The following is a 20,942-nucleotide window of genomic DNA, read 5'->3' on the forward strand; positions in this document are numbered from 1 at the left end:
ACATCTCAGCACTGTGCTTTCGGCAGCAACCGAGGACCACCTAACCTGTCCCCTACAAATACTCCTGTATCCCCTTCAGGAATGATCCACCCTAAGCGCCTCGGGACAAGTTTGCGGGATTCAGCCACGGGCCCGCCGGCCTGCCCTGGGTGTGAGCCCGGGGCCGAGGGGCCGGGGAGCCCTCAGAGGCGCCTCCATATGCCCCACCCCGCCTCAGGGCCTCTCCGTGAGCTCCCAGCGCTGCCCCCTCATGAACAACGCCGCCCCAGCTCCGGGGGCGCAGGGGAAGAGCTCGGGGTGTGTTTCGCCTGTCAGGGAGGAGGCGGGAGCCATTTCTGTGTGCGGATGGGGCGGATGCGCGGCCATCGGCCCCCGCCCGAGAAAGCCTCTTTCTCTCTCCTGTCACCCCCCCGACTCCGGGGCTTTAAAAACAACCAACGCTGTGGGGCAAAGAAGAGGGGTCGCTACGCCGCCCCAGCCGCAGGGCCGGTGGCTATCCCCTCAGCCCGGCCCAGCCGGCGCCGCCATTGCCCCCGCCCGCCCCGCGCTGCAGCAGGGACCGGACGGGAAACCCCGTGCGCGCGGGGGGGAAGGGGAGGCAGAGGGAGGAAGGAGTGGGGCGCTGTGACGCACTCAATGGTGCAATATCCTTCCGCGATCCGACAAAAAAAAGTAGTTCCATGTTCCACGTAACCTCGTAGACCCCAGAGGTTCATACAAAACCTTCTGATTAACTCAAAAAGCCGCGTGACGGGAATCTCTTGGGACAGAGGGCTTAATCCGGAGGGATTCGTGCTTTTTTGCGTGTGGCATAAGCATATATCCATGCGCAGAGCAAAGCGCAACGAGTCCGGCAGCAGGGCGGGTATATAAGGCGGGCGCCGCGGAGGGCTTGCCTTTTCAGTTGAGGACAGAGCTGGTGTTCGGAACATGTCAGGGGGCTCCGCGGATTACAGCAGGTATGGCGAGGGCCTCGGGTCTTTCCTCGTTCAGGGGCTTCGTGGGTTATACGGGGGCAGCCGGGGAGAGAGGAAGTGTCGAAAGAGGTGGAGGGGTGGGAGCCGGAGCGCCCTAGGGGAGGCAGGGTGCCGTAGTCAATCAGCCCTGCGCTCTGGCCCCTCCCGTTCTAGACGTTTCGGTCCCTGCGCTCCCCTTGCTCGCGGTTCAGCAACGGTTTAGCTCCGGGCCTCGGGGCTCGGATTTCGTTACTGGCTTTCTTAGCGATCCAGCCAGCCTTGAAAAGGACTTTTTCGAAATTAAATCGTTTGCAGCTGTGTTGTAATTTTAATGTTCCAGTGCCCTATTGTGGCTTTTTTTTCCTTTACACTCTGTTCTCCCTCGCGTCATTGGTTCGGCCCGGGTTTTCGGGCCGGGCTGAGGGCGAGACCATTCTGGTTTTTTGTGGGGGGAGGGGGAGGCCCCCCCCCGCCGCTCCCCGAGATCGCCCGGCGCCGTCCGCCCGCAGCGCCCGGTTTGCGCAATCCCAGGGGTGGAGCTCTCGCGAGAGTTCCACGGCGGGGCGGGGCGGGGGGGGATCCGCTGCAGCGCCGGGAGCGCGCCCGCCCCCCCTCCCGCGCGCCGCCGCGGGAGCGCGCGCTCGGTGCGCCTATTCCCGCGGCGTCGGGCACGGGAGCTGGGCACGGGCTGCACTGGCGCCCAGGCCGCTGAGGAAGAGGAGTGGGAGTTTTTCCATCGGCAGAAGCTCAGGGCACTGCTGGAATGATCCGTCACGGGTCCCGCCGCTTTCTCAGCCGAGGGCTTGGTTCGATTCTGCGTGGTGGTGGCGCTTGTGCTAACAGCGTGTTCTCTTTCATGGCAGAGACCATGGCGGCCCAGAGGGAATGGAGCCCGATGGTGTCATCGAGGTGAGCACTTACAAACTGACCTGAGGATTTTGTCACTGGGGGACAGGCGTGTTGGATTTATTTATTTTTTTTTTTATTCTTCCCTTATTACAGAGCAATTGGAATGAGATTGTTGACAATTTCGATGATATGAATTTAAAAGAATCCCTTCTAAGGGGCATTTACGCTTATGGTTTTGAGAAGCCTTCAGCTATTCAGCAGAGAGCTATTATTCCATGCATCAAAGGTATGCAGTAGATTCATTGATACCAACATCTGATAATTAGGAGAGCATTGTAAAATGCGTATATTGTTTCATTAGTGGTAGTAATAACTATTTTTAATCTTTGTTTAACAAGTGATATGATGGTACACCATCTTTCGGGACTGACCTGAAATGGAGAGAACTCTTTCGTACTGATCACTTACTTGAAGGGGAATTAAGTAAAACTTAACATGATTGACCCGTGTGGGAGCAGTAAATGTGTATCCTACTTTTTTTAGGGTATGATGTGATTGCTCAAGCTCAGTCAGGTACTGGCAAGACAGCCACATTTGCTATTTCCATCCTGCAGCAGTTGGAGATTGATCTCAAGGAGTCCCAGGCACTAGTATTGGCCCCTACCAGAGAACTGGCTCAACAGGTATTGATAGTGTAGTTTAAAAAACCAAAAAACTGTGTGTTGCATAGGTTTCAGGTTTCACAACTGTGAGACAACATTACCAGACTGCTTAAGGGGCTGTAATTGATAATCCATTCAGAACCCTTTTTGTTTGAAGTAATGGGGGCCACAGACTGGCTTCTGTCCCACAAGTTCTCTGCCTCCTTGAACAGCTGAGTGGAAGCACATGGAGGCTGTGCTGGGGCAGAGGTACAGGAGGCAGCTGCTGTGCTGTGTGTGAAGTGGAGGGAGCATCTTCACCAGCAAAACACAATTACTAAAGCACAGTGTTCTGAGTGGAGACAAAAAATTTACTTGCTTGGAAGCTGTTTAAACTTAAATGCAGTTGTGCAACGTGAAAACTGCAGTGCACGTTTGGTTAGTTAAATGGTGTTGTATCTTTGTATGTTTTCCTGACAACATAATTGCATGTCTCTTTCAAGGCTGGGTATTCTGTTACGCTAAGTAATGTGGGGTCTTAAAGTTCAGGGTTAAACTGACTCTAAAGTAGAAAACTCATTTTCAACTGGACTATACTGAAATGCCAGTGTTAGGTGGCAGTTCTTCAAGGTAAAGCTAAACATGCTAAGTTAGACAAAACAGAAAAATCATTGAAATGAGGGCCTTTGATGAAAACGTTACACCTTTGTTCTGCTCTAAAGGGGAATGTAACTTAACTGTTCCTCTGCATTGTGGTTTCTAGGTAGCAACTCATGTGAAGTTGAGTAAAGTCTTTTTAGCAGCTCTCAGTTCCAAGAGCTCCATAGTCCCTCTTTGGTATCTTGGCTTCCAAAGTCCATAAAAGCTGCAGCGATAATGAGGCTTAAGCTTTATTGTCCCACAGACTACTAATGGAAGGTTCTATTTTAGATTCAGAAGGTAATCCTGGCCCTTGGAGACTACATGGGAGCAACATGCCACGCTTGTATTGGTGGTACAAATGTGCGCAATGAAATGCAGAAACTGCAGGCTGAGGCTCCACACATCGTGGTGGGAACTCCAGGGCGTGTGTTTGATATGTTAAACAGGCGCTATCTTTGTAAGTATGAGTCTCACTGTGCATTTGCTAATCAATGTTCAATGAGAGCCTCATACCCACTAAGAGCTTTATATTTCTTGTCAATATAGACAGTTGTGCTGGAAGGCTTAACAGTGCAGAAACACAGTATTTCTAAAGGACTGTATTTCTGAAACTTCATAAAATGCTTCTCCTTTTCCAATAGCACCAAAATGGATCAAAATGTTTGTTCTGGATGAAGCCGATGAAATGTTGAGCCGTGGATTTAAGGATCAAATTTATGAGATCTTTCAAAAACTTAGCACAAACATCCAGGTAAAAAAGCTTTTACATGGTAAAATATGTGCAGATTTGGTTATAGTGTGGCTGAGAACTGAATTGTGCAAATGAAAATTGTTTTATGGTGTATGTGCTAACATAGAGTAATATATTTTAGGTTGTGTTGCTGTCAGCTACAATGCCCATGGATGTGTTGGAAGTGACCAAAAAGTTCATGAGAGATCCCATCCGTATTTTGGTGAAGAAGGAAGAACTGACTCTGGAGGGTATCAAGCAGTTCTACATTAATGTTGAGAGAGAGGTTGGTATTGGTTACACTTGCTCTGGCTGGAGGAGTTAGGTTGTTTTACCCCTTCTTGTTAAAGCGCTGTGCTAAAATTGTGGAAACGAAAGCTCAGCTTTAGTTTCTGCAATAATGCTAGTAGAGTAAATACAAGAAGAAGAAAAACTATGCACTAGATCAAAAAGGACTAGGGTGGACCTCTTTCTTAATGTCCAGTGTCCTGTGTCTGAAGATTTGGTGCAACAATTGATGCAAAAACTTGGCTTACTTAGTTTAGATTCCAGGTTATACTGAATGTAATTGTGTGCCCGAGCATGCTTAATGAGTTGTTGTATTTGAGTTCTTTTCCTTGTTTAAAGTTTGTGTTACATCATGACAGATGGCTCAGTATATATTTCCTGATGATCTTTTTTTTTGCTTAGGAATGGAAACTGGATACTCTCTGTGATCTGTATGAGACACTGACCATTACACAGGCTGTTATTTTCCTGAATACAAGGAGAAAAGTAGACTGGCTTACGGAGAAAATGCATGCCAGGGACTTCACAGTCTCAGCTCTGGTAAGAACTGCTATTTCCAATCACTTCTGAAATGCCGTGTATTTACCGGAAAAGCAGTGGTGATGAGGGGATATCAGCGAAAAGCAGGAAAGTTATAATATAGCTGTGCAGTGCTGTATTATCGTTCCCCCTGCTTAAAGTAAAATGTTTCCTTTCTATCCCTACCTGCTTCGTTCCCACAGCAGGTAGGGACGCTGGGTTTCATACATGCCTTTGTTCTCTAAAGAATGTTCTGGTTTGTTGCATTGGAACTGTACTAATGCAGCTTTTTGTTTTAATTCTTCCAGCATGGTGACATGGACCAGAAGGAACGGGATGTTATCATGAGAGAGTTTAGATCGGGATCCAGCCGTGTCCTGATCACTACTGACTTGCTGGTGAGCATTGTCTTCCATTGGGCGTGTTCCTGTTACAGCCTTGTCCCAAAAGCTTCATAATTTCAGTGATGGTTTTTGTAACCTGAACTGTTGGGAGCTTTTTGGAACAGCAAAGACCACGCTCCACTGTGGACTACACAGTTGTAGTTCATAACTAATGATGTGGTTGACAAAAGCTCAAGGTAGACAAATTTGAAAATAGCCCCTGACTTGCATTAAAGACCTGGTGTTGCTTTGCAGGCTCGTGGCATTGATGTGCAGCAAGTGTCCCTGGTTATCAATTATGACCTGCCGACCAATCGTGAGAATTACATTCACAGGTCAGTTGGCTCTGCCCCCAGGCAGTCCCTGTGCTGTGCTGGATGTGGGCATTGGCACACACCCTCTTCGCCTGATCCTGTACTCCACCTACCCAGAGGTGTTAGCATCCGTGCATAAACTTCTCCGAGCTAGTAGGGAGTAAAACCACTTGTGGATTGGCTTTAAAAAAGCCCTGCCTTGCACAGCAGTGGTTCTGAAATAAGGGAGGAGCAGAACTTTTGAACACTTGAAGCAGTGGGAAAACTTAGATTCGTAACAGGTTCAGTGGTGACTGATGAACCTTGGAGTTGTGGGGAAGATGCCAGCAACCGAACTGCCTTTTGTCACGTAGGCTGTGACAGAAGAGTGTGGCACTGTTACTGGTGCAGCATCTTGAGAGCAAGGTCAGCTGGAGCGGGCTTGTTGCTGCTCGGTGATAAGACAGACCTTACTTACTCCTAGCTTGTAGGGCTGTGGAGGTTCAGCTGTGTCTGTGTTGTGTGTGCCATGATTGCTCTTGGTGGCTTCTTAGTGGGATTCTTCTCTGTGGTGTGTGTCTTCTGGTAGCAATTTGAGTTTGTTTCCCTAGGTTTAGTTAACTGCTTCTAGTGACTGTCCCTAAATTAAGTAAACTGTGCTTTGTTACTTGATGTAAAAAAATACAGGAGTCGATAGCAGCAGTTGATGACACAAGATGGTGCTCAGAAACGACGTTGACGTAATTTAGGACGCGGATTCGTAAGCGGCACAGTTTGAATAAAGAGCGAGTTGGTATTTATTTATTTATTTTGTCATGATTATCCCCTAAGTATTGTGAGCCCTTTCTGTGTATTTAGCTCTTGCTGGCAAGGTGCTCTACTGTGCAGTCAGTAGGAAGGTGCAGCTCATGGTGGGTGTAACTACCACGTTCACTGATGTGTCAAGTGACTGATGTGAGCTTAAACAAAAATGTTGGACTTGAATTTTGTCTCTAAAGAAAACCAACAAAACCCTAAGTTTTCCCACTGGAAACAGTTAGGTTGAACTAAAATTCTGAAATTGAGTGTGCTGTTCCATGTTACTGGATGAAATTGGATTAACTTAGTCACAGTCTGATTGTTAAAGAAGAGCGTGTGCTCTGTGCTTGGGAATGGATGCATGAGGGGGTGGGTGCATAGTTGAACAGAGGGGAGAGAGACTGACCCAGGACTTCAAAACACAGCACCAAGCATCAAATGAAGATCTTACTTTGCAGCCAAAGAGTAACCGTGTGTTCCCTGCTGCCTGCCACGGAATGGACCTGCTGTGCTGCTGGCACCAGCTGCTGGCTTTTCCTGACCAGATGTGACTGGAGTGGCAGCTGGGCCTCTTAAGGCAGCATAGACTGGCCAGTGGCAGATCAGAGCAGCGGTCAAGAGTGGATCTTGCAGACATGTAAAGCAGATGGGCGAGGTTAACTTGGGTGTAAATGTGTTTTCTTTTTGTGCAGAATTGGCCGGGGTGGTCGCTTTGGCAGAAAAGGTGTGGCTATCAATTTTGTCACTGAAGAGGACAAGAGGATCCTGCGAGACATTGAGACTTTCTACAATACTACAGTGGAGGAGATGCCGATGAATGTGGCTGATCTCATTTAATCCCCGGGATGAGGTGGTTGTGAATCCAGTGCTCGCTGTTGCTGAATAGGCGATTCACAACGCGCATTGTGCTTCTTTCTTCGGGGATATATTGAATCTTGTCTCAATGCTCATTACGGATCAGAAATACAGATTTTTGATAAGAGAAGCGACTTTCTGTCGTGAGCTCTTGTGGGGAAAGCCATTGGCTTTGTCCACTTTAGGGTTAGACTGTTGGGGTTGGGTGGAAAGTCATGGGGTCTGTAAATTTTTTCTTTATTAGAAATTTATTTCCTAGTTCCATAGAAGTGGTTGTATTAGATGTTCTTTATCGTTTAATAATTTACTTATGGACTAAAAGATATAAGTGCTGTATAAAGTCAGCCAATTATGTTAAACTAGCCTACCTTCCTTTATTGTATGTACTTACACCTCAGATTAAATTGGAAAGGCCTTTCAAAATCTAAACTTTTATAAGAGCATTAAAATGCATTTTTGTTTCATATGTATTTATTCAATAAAGTATTTAATTAGTGGTAAGTGTGATCTGGACCCTGTTGCTAAGCCCCAGCAAGCAAGCAATCATACTATTGTCTTAGTTAGGGTTAAACCCAGTAAAATTTGCCATATTGCACATGTCTTAATGAAGTTTGAATGTTCAATAAAATACTTCTATATTCACTTAAATTGTAAATAGTTGCTTCTTGGGTTGAGGGGAGGGTGACAGCAACCTGCTCTGTCTCAGGCCTGGAGCTGAAGGTGGCAAGTGCTGCAGCCTCGTGCCCACAGCTCCTCCTGTACCTTGTCATGGATTGCAGGGGTGGTTCTGGGCTCCAGAACAGGATGAGCTTCAAGTGCCAGTGTGGCCCTGGGTGACAAAGCTCTGGTGTGCTGCACCTGTGTCCTTAACACTGAAGCATCAGAGTATGAAATGGCTCACTTAATAACTGGCTTTGGGAAATAGCTCTGCACTGCATCCCCAAAGCATCCAGGAAGGAGGGACAGGTGCTCAAAATGGTGTCTCTGGAAAGGGTGTATGTCCCAAAGATGCTCATCACAGCTTTAAAAAGGCTCATGAGCAAGAATGGAGTGAGGTGACAGGAACTAATAAGTGACATCTTCAGAACATCTACCCTTTGCTGATCATTTCTTTCTTGGAGAGCATGAATGGGATAAAAGGTGTGGTATGTTTACTAGTAAAATGATTTTTGCTGTGTTTAACCCTGAAGGATCAGATACAAGATGGTGGAGGTGTGGGCTGTGCTGTAGGAGCTGGGCTCAGCCTGAAGCTGTGCTCTATAGCAATGTGATCATTTTGCCAAGTCAGTCCATTCCGAGCCACTAGAGGCCACAAGGAATAACATCCCTTCTCTGCAGCTGCTGAAGGCTTTAGCATGGATCTGCTCACTTTGGACACATTTCTATCCATGTGTAAGTACGCAACAATGAGCTGCACACTGGGAGCATTGTGTACCACTGCTCTTTACCCAGGGTAAAAAAATTGAACAAAATATTCCAGCCTCAGCTTTTCCAACTGCAGTGCAGTCCTTTTATTGCAAAAAAAAAAAAAAAAAAAAACCAAAAAACCAGTACAAAAGTACACAGGTCCCTGCTCTGAGAGGCCCAGCCACGCCTGGAACAAAGGGCTGCTGGCGGAGTCAGATGTTCTGTGTGAGCTGCTGCATCACAAGGGCACAGAGGCTCATCAGCTGCAAGAATTCATCAGCACCATCTGCCAGGCATTTATCCACTTCCTGCAGAGGGAACAGAGAAGGGAAAACCCTCTAGAAACTGTGATGCTCAAGGCAGCTGTGTCTTGGGGTACAGTGGTGAACAAGAAGTTTGCCAGCTGTTTTCTTGATCAGCACATATTTCTCTACATCCCCCTGCAACTGGACTGGAACCATGAGCTCTCCAGCCTCCATCTCATCTCCTCCAGGAGGCCACCACAGGAAAGTTGCATGCACAAAGGGGTGGGGCACTGGCCCTGCAAGCCCCTGCCAGGAGCATCACTGCAGGGCACCCACAGCAGCTGCCTGGCTGCAGTGACTTCAGCAAAACACCACAGCTGGCTTTCCTTCTTCATCAAAAATGGAGCAAGATAATGAATCTTCTCTTTTTTGGAAAGGCATATTTTACGCACCAGAACAAAAAAAACCTTGCATTTTCCCTCCCATGTTACATTAACCCCAAAACAACCAAACCCACAAACCTCTTGATCGAATCCACTAGAACAACATAATATGGATAATAATTCACTTAACTAGATATCAATTCCTTCCCATGAAATTTCTCAGGACAAAAGTTTGCCTTCTACCAAGAAACATTCAGAACAAAAAAATCACCACATACTTCTTGGGAGAGACTGTGCAAACAAAAACCAATGTAGAGATTAATGTGCTTTGATTTTTTTTTTTTTTTTTTTTAACTCAAGCTGGACTTACTGCAAGCTTCTCAGCTATGGCAGATTTCTGCTTGTCGCTGTAATCTTCGCTCTCCACAATGGTGTCATGCAGCTGGTTTACAAGCTGAGCAACAGCAAACCCCTCATTGATGAGATTCTGCACAGGGAGAGAGGAAAATGGAAGTAACTCAGCAGCAGAAAAAAACACAAACTGGAAAGACAATCTTGAAAAATTCTGTCTCAACTGAGAGACTGCACTGCAATATAGTATGGAACAATTTAGAGGACGATTCAGTAGCCTGTGCCCAGCCCTGCCCTACATCCTGCCCAACAGACCCAGCGTGAGCACCTCAGACAGGAGGCTGCATGAGCAAGGCAAGCACAGAGCAGTAGTTCTCTCCAAACATTCTTCCAGCTTCTGACAATTTACATCTTGGAAGTTTTAAGGGACATTTAAAACATTTAACAACCTCCACTGAACCTGTCCAATCCTATTCTAAAATTAGGAGGGCCTGGCATTCACAGCATCAGATGGCACTTCCACAGCCTTCACATTTTAAAGGGCCACCTACTTAGGGTTTATTTTCTTCATCTGGTCATAGCTAGTCTCAGGAATTGAGAGATCTGTAAAACCAAAGCTTTTTTAATAAAATAAAACCCACGGCAACTAAACTAAAGACAGCTTTTTAAAAAATCAGTAGTGCTCAGTTACAAAAACGTCAAGTATTAAGAACGATGGTCAGGAAGTCATTTAGGGAAAGAGAAGTTTATGAAAATAGAAACAGCGTTGCTGCAATCTTATTTTTCTGTTCAGCTGAACAGATCCACGTGCCATCAGTTTAACCCAGGAGAAGGCCCAAGTTACAGTGGTAGGGAAATTTATTTAAAACTTTGACAGCTCTGCCTCAGAAGGGAAAGACTGCGAGTCCTGACTGGTGAAAGACACTTCCCAAACGCGCATCCAAACTGAGACCAAATGTTCTTCAGCCGTAGCCTGGGAACAAAGGATTCACAGGGCCTTGACTGAGAGAAATACCCAGAGTAAGCACTAAGAGAACTCTACCTTTGCTAGGGCTTCCAGTTTCTCAAAGGAACCACTCTGGCAGCCCAATAGCAGTTCATCAATTGTTTCTTTAGGGATGACCTGTAACAAGAAGCACCATTTCTTAATTTCAACTTTGTAAACTTAAAATTGGTGTTGATGCTTACAGTAACAAACTGTTAATGGCAGAGGCCATTTCAGGATTTCATTTCTCTACACACCCATCCACTTCTATCAAGTATATGAGAGAGATTAAATAAATATTAAAAAAGAGAACTAGGCTGTGGTATTTGTTCTATAGTGGTGATGTTAAAACAAAAACTATTATCATGACAATAGACTGTCAAAGTCACCTTCCTAAATCCAACTGCTTATTCAGGACACTGACTAAGAGGAGGACATTCTTCAACAGTTAGATCAGCCAAAGCTTTCTGCCCCTTTCTACACCTAAACAACACAGCAGATAGGTTTTATTTCCAGCAACACACCAACAGCATCCATAAAAGGCCCAATGCAACAAGATCAGACAATAAATCAGAAGGAAAAAATATGACAGATGCCATTATGTCACTCTCTGAAGGGAAGAGCTGCCCCTTTCCCCTTTCACTCACTGTCATTCCTGTCAGTTGAGTGCCTGGACAGCCTGGTTTCAAAGCTCCTTTATGAAGCTTTTCTACTAAGGTCACTCCAGGGTCACAGAAGTTGTGAATGACCAAGAACTCCAAGTTTTTATGAAGATGCAAAGGTGGGTTCTTTTGCTTTAAACAAGCATTATTCATTCAATAACGGAATGTCATGCCTCTCTTTCCTATCATTACAGTCAATTTCTGCCAGGTTTCAGGTATCTATTCAGATACCAGCTCGTTTACAGATACACAAAACTGAACAGTAACTTCACCGTGATAATTGTTTAAAATTGTTCTGTAAAACTCTGCACAGCAGCAATTACCTCTGGTTTCATCAAAGTGAGAAACTCCCAACCCCTACAGTTAGCTACGACGGCAGCACCCTCATGAGAAGTGTGTCCATCATTAAAGCCCATTTATTTTTCAGCTCCTCAATTCATCTCGTGTTTCCTTCTTCAGGGGAGTTTTGTTGCTATAGGAACACCTTCACTCAAGTTTTATTAAATGCATTTTCTCTCAAGTTTCTCCTGTGCCTCTCAGTATTACCCATGTCATTCTAGAACAAACCACTGCTGGTTCATTAAAAAGCAGGATCCACAGATCCTTTTCACTGTCACTGTGAACATTAAGCTGAAAACGAGCCGCTACTCAAAGTTATTTTCCTGTGGTGCTTCCAAACCAATATTGCAATGATCTATACTTATACACACACACACATATAGAAAAGCACCAAAAAACGTTCTAATCTACTATCCCACAAAAAAACCCCCACAGTCTGCATTTATGGGCAGATTATTGCAACTTCAGTTTGAATTACAAGATGGTTTAACAGTTTTCCATGATTTACAGAAGAAATTCCTAGAAACCTGCTATGTAGTAAGTGTACAGAATCAGGCAGTCTTTAAAATTCTGGTAGAGAGTATATCATTACCATGCTGCAATACTAGTGAGTATAAAACTCATTTTTAAACAAACATTTAGCAATGGCAGATAGAGGTAAGAAAAATGCTTTACAGAGTAATTTCAGGAGAAACTGCAAGGCACAGCTTACCCCAGCAATTTCAGTGATTATCTTCTCTGTGATCTCTTTCCCACCCATTAGGCGAGTGGCACTTTGAAGAAAGGTAATTGCTTTTCTTAAGTCCCCTTCTGACACTTTGACCAGGTACGATACTGCCTGAAAAACAACAGCAAATGCTAAGTTAAATGTTCACCGTTAATTAAAATCTAATACACTTTTTCAGTAGTTACTTTAAAACACCAAGTAGTACATAAAGCAGATTGTCAGAGCCAAGCACAACACACAAGCTACAGAACAACCTCTCTCCTAACACAAATGTGTGCTGGCAGTTGGAGAAAGAAGCACAGTTTAACGCCAGTACACTCAGCAGAGAACAAAAAGCCCTACAGTTTGGCTTCAGTTTTCTCTGGTGGACACTTCTCTGGTTTTAGGACGACTTAAAATTCTTCTCATCTATGGAAGGATAATCAACAAGTTTATGTATTTTATTTCATACAACTGAGCAGCCTCTTTCAAAGTATGCTGACTTGGCCTCTTTCACTGCCATGCAATTATGCACTGGATTAAACAGTAAAATTACATGGCAACCACAAGTTACCTCATTACTGATTTTCACATGCTCCTTCTCAGAAACATCCAACAACCTCTGCTGCTGGATACTGTCAGACAAAGGCTTGAAGCGGAATTTGGAGCATCGAGATGTTAAAGGTTCAATTATTCTGAAAGAAAGGAAGGAAAGTGAATGAATGCATGGGTCAAGTTCTCACAGACAAAGCTAACAAAAGCAGAAATGGATTAAAATACCTTAAGGTTTAAAAAACCCTAAACCTGCAACACTGTGAAAATTAAAAGTGAAATCTAAGTATTGTTTCAGGCTTGCATGCACATAGTGACATCTCTATTAACTGAAAACTATGAAAATTAGATACCAACTTTTAAGCAGGCAAAAAATAAAAAAGATACTACAGACCAGACAGCAAATCCAAATAAGCAACAAATTCCAGTTGTACCTGCTGATGTAGTTACAGATAAGACAGAAACGTGTTGTTTTAGATTCTTTTTCCATTGTGCGTCTTAAGGCTGCCTGGGCTGCTGAAGTCATAGAGTCTGCTTCATCCAGGATCACAATTTTAAAAGGAGGACACATTTTACCACTGAAAAATTAGAAATCTGTTATTCAGCAGACATGAAATGTACAGAACAAGGGAAAAAAAAACAAAACAACCAATTCAAAACATAATCAGAAAAATCACTGCAAATAGCAAGTAATATTTTACTTAGCATGTATCCTTGACAAATAAAACTGATTCAGAGGTTCAATTTCTAAAAATTATTTTTAGATTAAAGACTAATATTTGCAATAAAGGTGGGGACTGAGTTCCCATAGAAAGAATACTGCAAAATTCTCTAAAATACATACTCTTACTGTAAGCTTCCTTTAACACCTCATGTAGCTCTTCTTTTTACAGGCCTCCTGATTCCCTAAACTCCCAAGAATACTCAGCAGACTCATTTTAGTACACAGTACTATTTTTTGCCAGGTTGTCTTGGCATGCAGTTTCTTCCTGCTACTTTCCACAGTTCATACACGTGGCTTGACCTGCACTTGGCTTCCCATCACCTAACACCAGAATCCTTTTAGAAACCAACACCCGTGTCGTAGAAATTCCTGCAGATTAGAAGGACTAGGGAAGTAACTTCTGGCAGAATTTACCCAATTAAATTTTTCTACGGTAGTCAGACAACATGTGCCCAAACCCAGAAGCCTTGACCTTGTGGAATTTTCACTGTCTGCCTCCAATGCTAACAGCAACAGTAAAAATCCTCCTGGGTATTCAAACCCCCAATGTGAAATTCCATGAAAAGCTCAGCCAAAGCACCCTGTGTTGCCAACTCCTGGGCACTGCTGACCCATCATTTATATTAGAAACAAAAACAACCACATGCTTTGTCCTAAGCAGGAAGGGTTTGATCCAGCACTTACTCTGAACGGCTTCCAGATGCCGTTAGCTGAGCAAAAGCCTTCACTTTTTCCCGAATCACTTGTATCCCACGCTCATCAGAAGCATTTAACTCAAGGACTCTTTGCCGGAATAAATCGGGCCTGCAAAATTTTCATTAGAACACATTAGCTGCTAACCCTCATAATGATGTTATAAAATATAACAACAACCCTTCTGGCTGTTTTGAATGGCAGGGAATATTTTTATCAGCATTACTAAATAACATGGTTAAAAGACAGTTCAGTTGAGATCATAAAGTGTTAAGTATGAATTTCCATTAGCTATTTTTAGAATCTCCTCCCAGGCTACAGAAAACAATGAAGTATAAAATTACATCAGTTAAACAGGAAAAAAAAAATGTAGGAAGTCAGCTTCATATGTTCAGAGCACTGTATTAATGCCTTTTTACTTATATCCCGTGTGCAATGTGAAATAAGTAAAAAGCCACAATACAGTCACTAGCAGTACAATCAGAATGAAATATCCAGAAATTATAAGACATGCAGTATTTACCTGTAGTACTATACTCTGTTTAAAAAACCAAACCAACAGTTAATACACTGGATTTTAAACCCTGGGAATTAAAATGGACTCACAATGTGGAGCCGTCTTCCTTCTACTAAGGCATAAATGTTTCTCTCCAAAAAACAGTGAGTCAAAAATTAAAAGTGACAAACGGGATGGGGAGAGGTATTAAATTCAGCATTACATTTGATCATTACATCAAACCACCTTCTCATCCACTTTTTGCTTATAGATCACGGAGTTCACTACTCAAAAACTCCCAAGCGTTACAAGTGAGTTAATGAATGCATACATGCTGATTTTTATCTGAGTCCCAATACTAATTTCCATACGCAATTCAATGGTGCATAACAGAGAGATTACAACTCAGATATTTTATGAAGCACTTTGAGATCTAAGTGTAGCTAACAACTTACTAAATAAACCACAATAAATGCAACTCCTTTGCAAAGTTCAGTAAGGCATATGCAAGCCATACTCTTTCCATACTCTTTGTTAGGGGGTTACATGGCTGCCAATATGAAGTCTGTACTGGTTACAGGAATCAGTGACTTGTGACAGGACAAATGAGAAAGAAATCTTATGTTAGAGCAGAATTAAATATGAAGATATTCCTGAAAAAGTGCTGGGAACTACCTAAGAGCAGACCAGAGGCACTTCATCACATGATTAGGAGATGTGACAGTTGATTACACTGAAGCAACTTGATTCCAGCTTACCCAAACAGTTCTCTAGCAGCTGCTAAAATAGTGGAAGTCTTTCCAGTTCCAGGTGGGCCATAGAACAACAGATTGGGAAGCTGAAACAGCAAGGCATCATTTGTAAGAAAAGCAAATTAAAAAAAAAAAAAAATCCACTCACAGGAAAACCAACTGACAATCTCAGTCCTAACAGAAAAGAAACTGTCTATTTCTCACAGTAGATAATGGCAAGTCTTTTACTTCTAGGTCTCTAAAGGAGGACAAACAGCTGCTGTTTATAACACAGCATGAAAAAGCATTATTTGGTGGCACCATCTCATGTTCTATCCAAACTGATACTCCAATCTGTATTTATTTTTATATATACACTCCAGGGCATGTCTGAGGTCACTAAAGCCTAAAGAGCTTACTGCTCTGATTGCAGTGACACCCAAATTTATCCAGGAATGGCCTTAAACAGCCTGGGTAATACCAGCAGTGCAGATGAAACCATCCTTTTCCTTCTCAGCTCCCCAGCCTGCCTTGTCCAGCCACGCTGAGGGTGCTGTGCTGCCACCAGCTGCAGTGCAGTGAGCACAGGGCAGCTCAGGAACGCTGCACTGCAGCGAGGGCAGCGCGGACACAGCCCAACAGCGACCATGGGGACAGTGCCAGCAGCTCACTGCACTGCACAGCCCTGGCAAATTCCTGCACCCATCCAAGGAGTTTTCAGAGGAGACCACTGGCATTTCTCAAAGAAATTAGGGTAACTGTTCTTTAAAATAATTTAATTAATTACCTCAGCATGAAAAATACAACTGCATTAAGGAGATAGGCTGACACAGGAAGATCAAAGCAGCACAGCAAAGACTGCAGCAATGATTTCAGGATGACATTTAGCAGCACAAAGCAAAAACACATCTCAATTTGAAAACATATCTAAGTATCTGCTAGATATCTGAAATTCATTAGATGAAGTAAAACATAAGCTGGTTTTGTTTTGTCTTCAGAGGAGCAGTACAAACCTGTGTAACATGGTGATCCTAACTGCACTTTAAATACAGATGTAAATTATTAATACTAACAGGTAATGAGCTGCACACGGTTCAGGTCATCCTTAGACAAGGATGATAAATCCAAACTGGGAAAGGTGATTAAAGGAGGGAAAAGCCTATCTTATGAGAAGTGACTTTGATTTAGTTAGCTCAGCAAAGCAAAAGCTGAGAGGGAATATGACTGATCTCCATAAATACACCTGAGTAACACAAAGAACAAAGCTGGCATAAACAATATTTGTATAAGTCATGACTGAATTTTGGCTGAAATCAAGAAGCTTTCCAGCAGATGCAGGAATGATAGTTTTCTATATAATATTGCAAGCAATCACTTTTATAAATTATCCCTTTAAAACTGCCGTCTTTGACAATAGGGGATGTTCCACTTCTACATTCTTAAACTAAGAATCCAAAAGTTGTCTCCAACCAATAGCAAAAAGACAAACCTCTCAGTCTGGCTTGATTTCTAGCCCTTAATAAGCACTCTATTTTTAAAGAGTCAACTAAAATTAGACTAGAGAATTCTATGCTGAATATAGCATGTAATGCAGACAGAATGGGAACAGCAAAACCAAACCAAAGAGCAGAGAAAAATGCAGGAGTACACAACCCATAATCAGAAAATGAAATACAGACAATCACTTTGGTGACAAATATCCCGTTTTAACAACTAAGACAAGACACAGAGCACAGACTCAACTGTGTATGTATCCTAAAACTAGAGAGAAGAATTTCAGTTTTCAATCAATTTCTAGTAAATACATGAATTTCAAGTTTTGCCTGCTCTTTCTGCCAATCAATTGTTGCTTGTTTCCCTGATTGCTAATAAGCAAACAGCATCCCCTATTAACAAACACCTTTTCAAGTTTAGATACCACATTAGTATTATCCCCCCCTATCTTTTATGACAGCTCCAGAGAGATGAAAAGTGTACTGAATGACAGGTGAAAATTCATCAATCTCTGTGTTAGGCTGGCACATTGCAAGGGTAGATGCTTGTGAGGGGATTCATAATTTCATGCCTCTGTGCTAATTCACACACTATTGTCCTCAAAAAAAGCATAAGCAGGTAAAAAAGTTTAAATTAGAAGGTGTTTCCTAATTCCATTACAGCCCAACTTTATCACTGTTTCTGTTTCAATCTCATTTACGCTGGTTTCTCATTGAAGTACTTACACCACTTTTCAGCAAGCACAACCTAATCCTTTATGTAACTGTGGCAGTATTTTTAAATAAACTGCAACCTGATCTGGTTATCCATTTTTCCACGCTTGCCAGGAGTAAGCGGGATACCTGCAGGCATCACTCTGCACATGGGAAAGCTTCCTCATATAGTGCAAATCTCAGATGCCTTTCCATAAGTTTCAGTGCAAGTGAAGATGCAAATTGCAATGATAATTCTACACTCTCTTTTCAATTATTAAGGTATCATGAAGCAAAGTAAAACTAAAGAATACCATGACTATTTTCAGTTTCTTTGCCAAAAAATAACAAAACAACACTCCTGGCAGACAGAAATCCACTTCTCCAGTTCAAACCCCCTTGAACTCTGCTGTCCCCAGTTTCTAACAGGATGAGGTGTGCTCTTAGAGATGGAGGTATATCGGCTATAGGGAGTTACAGGTCCTGTGTTAGTTACAGGGTGTTTGTTACAAGTCCTGCTCCATTTAGCAGCTCCCAAATCAAGGCCCACAAACACAGGCCAATCCAGAGGACTGACTCTCCATTTCCAACACTATTGTTTAAATAAAGCACATTACTCAAACCCACAGCACTGTCACAGCTGTTTCTTTGATCTCATCAGATCTCCAAAGTCAGTAAGAACCTCTGCAGTAATGTGTACTTACTGACGTAAGTACTAGTCAATGACACTTTTGCCTTTTTGACAGAGTCTTTTCAAGAAACTAATAAAAATGTCCAAATTTTATTAAAAACCCAAATATTTTAAATTACTTGCATGATTTTGTTCTCAAATGCCTTGCTGATTTTGGGTAGCTATTGCAAAATACAGAACCTCTAACCATAAGCAGGAATTATAATTTGTCTTTTCAACTCAGGAGGCCAAAAGTCAACACAAATGCACTAGGCTTAGAATCCAAGAAACTGCTGATCCACAAGCTGTAGGGTTTTAAATAACTGTTGCTCAAAATAGAACTTCCCAACCCATCACCTAAGCAATGTTACACAACTGATATGTCCAGACAGAATAGGTGGCAGCAGCTCATTTCTCCTTTGCTGTTAACAGTTCCTTCCTAATTACCTCAACTCTATAAATACTGTAATCCAGCAGCATTGCTGTTGAAACACAGATTTCTGGGGTGCAACATTACCTGACAAGGTCACATTACAAGAGCATTCTCAAAGCAAACTGAACATGGAGAAAGGAACTAAAGAAGTGCAAATCTTTCACAGTTGTGTTGTACCAGCTGGATTCTGGCTTCATACATTCAAACAGATAAGGTATGTCTGCTTTGGCAAGCTTTGATTAAATTCCTGTTTTCAGAAACAGATTCATATCACAGCAGAGCAAACCAAAGCTGCAGCCCATGAAAACAGACAGCTTTTGAAGCACAAGTGGGATTGTCCTAGATGAGGAGGTAAAAAAGTCTCAGAATGTACAAAAGGAGTTGCTCAGATTTGGAAAAAAGCAGAGCTATCTCTTGGCTATGTACTTTACTTCTCCCTTCAGCCCCTTCACCTCCACATCAGCTCCTTTAGAAGAAATAACCATCAAACATAGCAAATATTTACTAAATTTTTATCCAAAAGCAAATGGAAGAGTAAACAAACACAACTACAAATGCTCTCCTCATCTACACTCGTAGGTCACACAAGCCAACCCTGCAACTGCCATACTTAGCTTTTTAAGAGACTTACTTGGAAGCTTTAGCCCAAAAAGTTTGGGAATCACTATCCAAGCTGTAAACCTGGCACTTATAAACTAAATTTCTCTTATTAGCCAAAATTTTTAGTGTTTAGCAGTTTCACAGAAGCACTGAGAGATCACTAGAAATGTTTAGGAGTGACTGGCAATTCAGACTTGTTTATGAAAGAAAAATTTTCTCCTCATGTCTTAAACATGAATGACATAAGTACTGGCGGAGTATTAGTGTGGAGACAACACAAGTTTTTCCAGGTTTGAAACTATTAACAAGAAGTTTATCATTTGAGCTTTTCCAGAAAAATTCCAAACAGCATTATGGAACTGATAATTCTACAGTGTTTAGAGGACCAGAAATATAAGAAGCTTTACACATATATCACAGCAGGATATATCACACAGGATACACCACGTGAAAGTCATTTAGCCTGTCCATGAAGTACCACTGTAAAAATGATCATTGCTGAGTTGGAAAAGAGAAAAATTTTGTTACCACTGACTCAAGTGTCTATCTAAAGATACTGATTAGGTAGATGTTGCCATTACACTCACATCAGCACCTTCCAGGGACTTCTTCAGCACAGCTACAACTTCGTCCTGGAAGGCGACTTCATCCACGTTTTTGGGGCGACTAAATAAAAAGACATTAAATAAAACTTATTAGCTAACAAAGTTTCATAGGTAAGCTGAAATTGAGAAAAACAACATTTCCCCTTCTGGGGGAAACCGGTACTGAAGGTACATCGGGTACTGAAGAATTACGGTTGAAATCAGAATCACAACAGGAAGTCTGATGCCTCAAGTCTGTATTACTGAAGTGATCTAATTCCTCAGGAAGCTGTGTGTCCTTTTCTGTTGTAAACACCTGTCTGAGATGTTTTTAAAGGCAGAACTGCAATATTTTACCACTTTGTGATAAAGGCTTCTCCTAAAACCAAAGCATTAATGCATTCATGAACCAAAACACAGCGATGAAACAACACTGCTTGACATAACCAAGATTTTCTGCTCAGTACGGGCCACAAAGGGCACTTACAGTACCTCACAGTCCTGGAGCTCCCCCATAACAAGGAAAGTTAAGCTGTTCTCCCTGGTGGGGACGTCCACACCTGCGACCCACTTTTGCTATGCACCAACTACCTCTCTATATCCCCCCCCAGCCAACTTCCCCACTCATGGCCAGCGCCCCGACAACCCCAGACCACCCCTTACTATTTCTCCACCCAGGGGATGGGTTTGGTCCTCTTGCCCTCCCCGCTGCTCCCGGCCGCGCTCTTTTCCCTGGCAGCGACGGGCTTGGTGCTGATAGAGGCTGGGCCCTTGAGGAAGGCCTGCATGGCTGTGCCGAGCCGTGCCGAGCCGTGCCAGGCCTCCTCACGGTCCCCTCAGCCCCAGGCCCCCTCAGGCCCCGCCGGCGCTTCCCGCCAACCCGCCCGCGCTCGAGGGCGGAGCCGCTTCCGCCCGCCGACAGCCAATCACAGAGTGCTGCGCCGCCGGGGAGTGGGCGGGCGCTGACGTCACGCAGCGCGCTCTTCGGTGCCTGAAGGGGCGGGGCTGAGCTCGGCGGCGCGTGCCGAGGGCGCGAAGCGGGCGGCTCCTCCGGGCGGCCGCGCGCGCAGCCCCGCGCGCAGCCCCGCGCGCAGCCCCGCGCGCAGCCCCGCGCGCAGCCCCGCGCGCAGCCCCGCGCGCAGCCCCGCGCGCAGCCCCGCGCGCAGCCCCGCGCGCAGCCCCGCGCGCAGCCCCGCGCGCAGCCCCTCACAAGTGCGCCCCCTCACAACTGCCCCCTCCAC

The 20,942-nt window shown here is 43.8% G+C and overlaps 2 protein-coding genes and 3 non-coding genes across 5 annotated transcripts; 4 read left to right on the forward strand and 1 right to left on the reverse strand.

Moving 5' to 3' along the window:
* Positions 1-843: 843 nt before the first annotated feature.
* Positions 844-7,602, forward strand: EIF4A2 (eukaryotic translation initiation factor 4A2). The gene is made up of 11 exons (XM_040073717.2): positions 844-959; positions 1,820-1,865; positions 1,959-2,091; positions 2,349-2,488; positions 3,377-3,545; positions 3,730-3,839; positions 3,961-4,104; positions 4,509-4,646; positions 4,934-5,023; positions 5,264-5,343; positions 6,792-7,602. Exons 1-11 carry the CDS (start codon positions 931-933, stop codon positions 6,934-6,936), a joined length of 1,224 nt encoding a protein of 407 aa, XP_039929651.1. The 5' UTR covers positions 844-930; the 3' UTR covers positions 6,937-7,602.
* Positions 2,201-2,271, forward strand: LOC120757535 (small nucleolar RNA SNORD2). The gene has a single exon (XR_005702578.1). It is a non-coding gene; the product is annotated as a small nucleolar RNA SNORD2 (small nucleolar RNA).
* On the forward strand, positions 4,154-4,334 carry LOC120757533 (small nucleolar RNA SNORA81). The gene has a single exon (XR_005702576.1). It is a non-coding gene; the product is annotated as a small nucleolar RNA SNORA81 (small nucleolar RNA).
* On the forward strand, positions 4,728-4,855 carry LOC120757525 (small nucleolar RNA SNORA63). Its single transcript, XR_005702568.1, has one exon. It is a non-coding gene; the product is annotated as a small nucleolar RNA SNORA63 (small nucleolar RNA).
* Positions 7,603-8,460: 858 nt separating the features above from the next.
* On the reverse strand, positions 8,461-20,569 carry RFC4 (replication factor C subunit 4). The gene is made up of 10 exons (XM_040074094.2): positions 20,365-20,569; positions 19,705-19,783; positions 15,256-15,335; positions 13,993-14,112; positions 13,019-13,162; positions 12,607-12,727; positions 12,039-12,164; positions 10,383-10,463; positions 9,360-9,476; positions 8,461-8,669 (listed from the first exon to the last, which is right to left on the reverse strand). The coding sequence occupies exons 1-10, from the start codon at positions 20,487-20,489 to the stop codon at positions 8,574-8,576; spliced, it is 1,089 nt and encodes a 362-aa protein (XP_039930028.1). The 5' UTR covers positions 20,490-20,569; the 3' UTR covers positions 8,461-8,573.
* Between the last annotated feature and the right edge of the window lie 373 nt (positions 20,570-20,942).

The sequence above is a fragment of the Hirundo rustica genome, chromosome 10 (assembly GCF_015227805.2).
Source record: "Hirundo rustica isolate bHirRus1 chromosome 10, bHirRus1.pri.v3, whole genome shotgun sequence".
Lineage (NCBI taxonomy): Eukaryota > Metazoa > Chordata > Aves > Passeriformes > Hirundinidae > Hirundo > Hirundo rustica.

Excerpts from the sequence above, each read along its gene's own strand:
- EIF4A2 (XM_040073717.2), top strand. The coding sequence starts at position 931 with ATGTCAGGGGGCTCCGCGGATTACAGCAG. Across the intron at positions 4,105-4,508 it reads ACATTAATGTTGAGAGAGAG|GAATGGAAACTGGATACTCT; the intron begins GTTGGTATTGGT and ends TTTTTTGCTTAG. Across the intron at positions 4,647-4,933 it reads ACTTCACAGTCTCAGCTCTG|CATGGTGACATGGACCAGAA; the intron begins GTAAGAACTGCT and ends TAATTCTTCCAG.
- RFC4 (XM_040074094.2), bottom strand. The coding sequence starts at position 20,489 with ATGCAGGCCTTCCTCAAGGGCCCAGCCTCTATCAGCACCAAGCCCGTC. Across the intron at positions 13,163-13,992 it reads GCATCTGGAAGCCGTTCAGA|TGGTAAAATGTGTCCTCCTT; the intron begins GTAAGTGCTGGA and ends CTAATTTTTCAG. Across the intron at positions 9,477-10,382 it reads AACTGGAAGCCCTAGCAAAG|AATCTCATCAATGAGGGGTT; the intron begins GTAGAGTTCTCT and ends CTCCCTGTGCAG.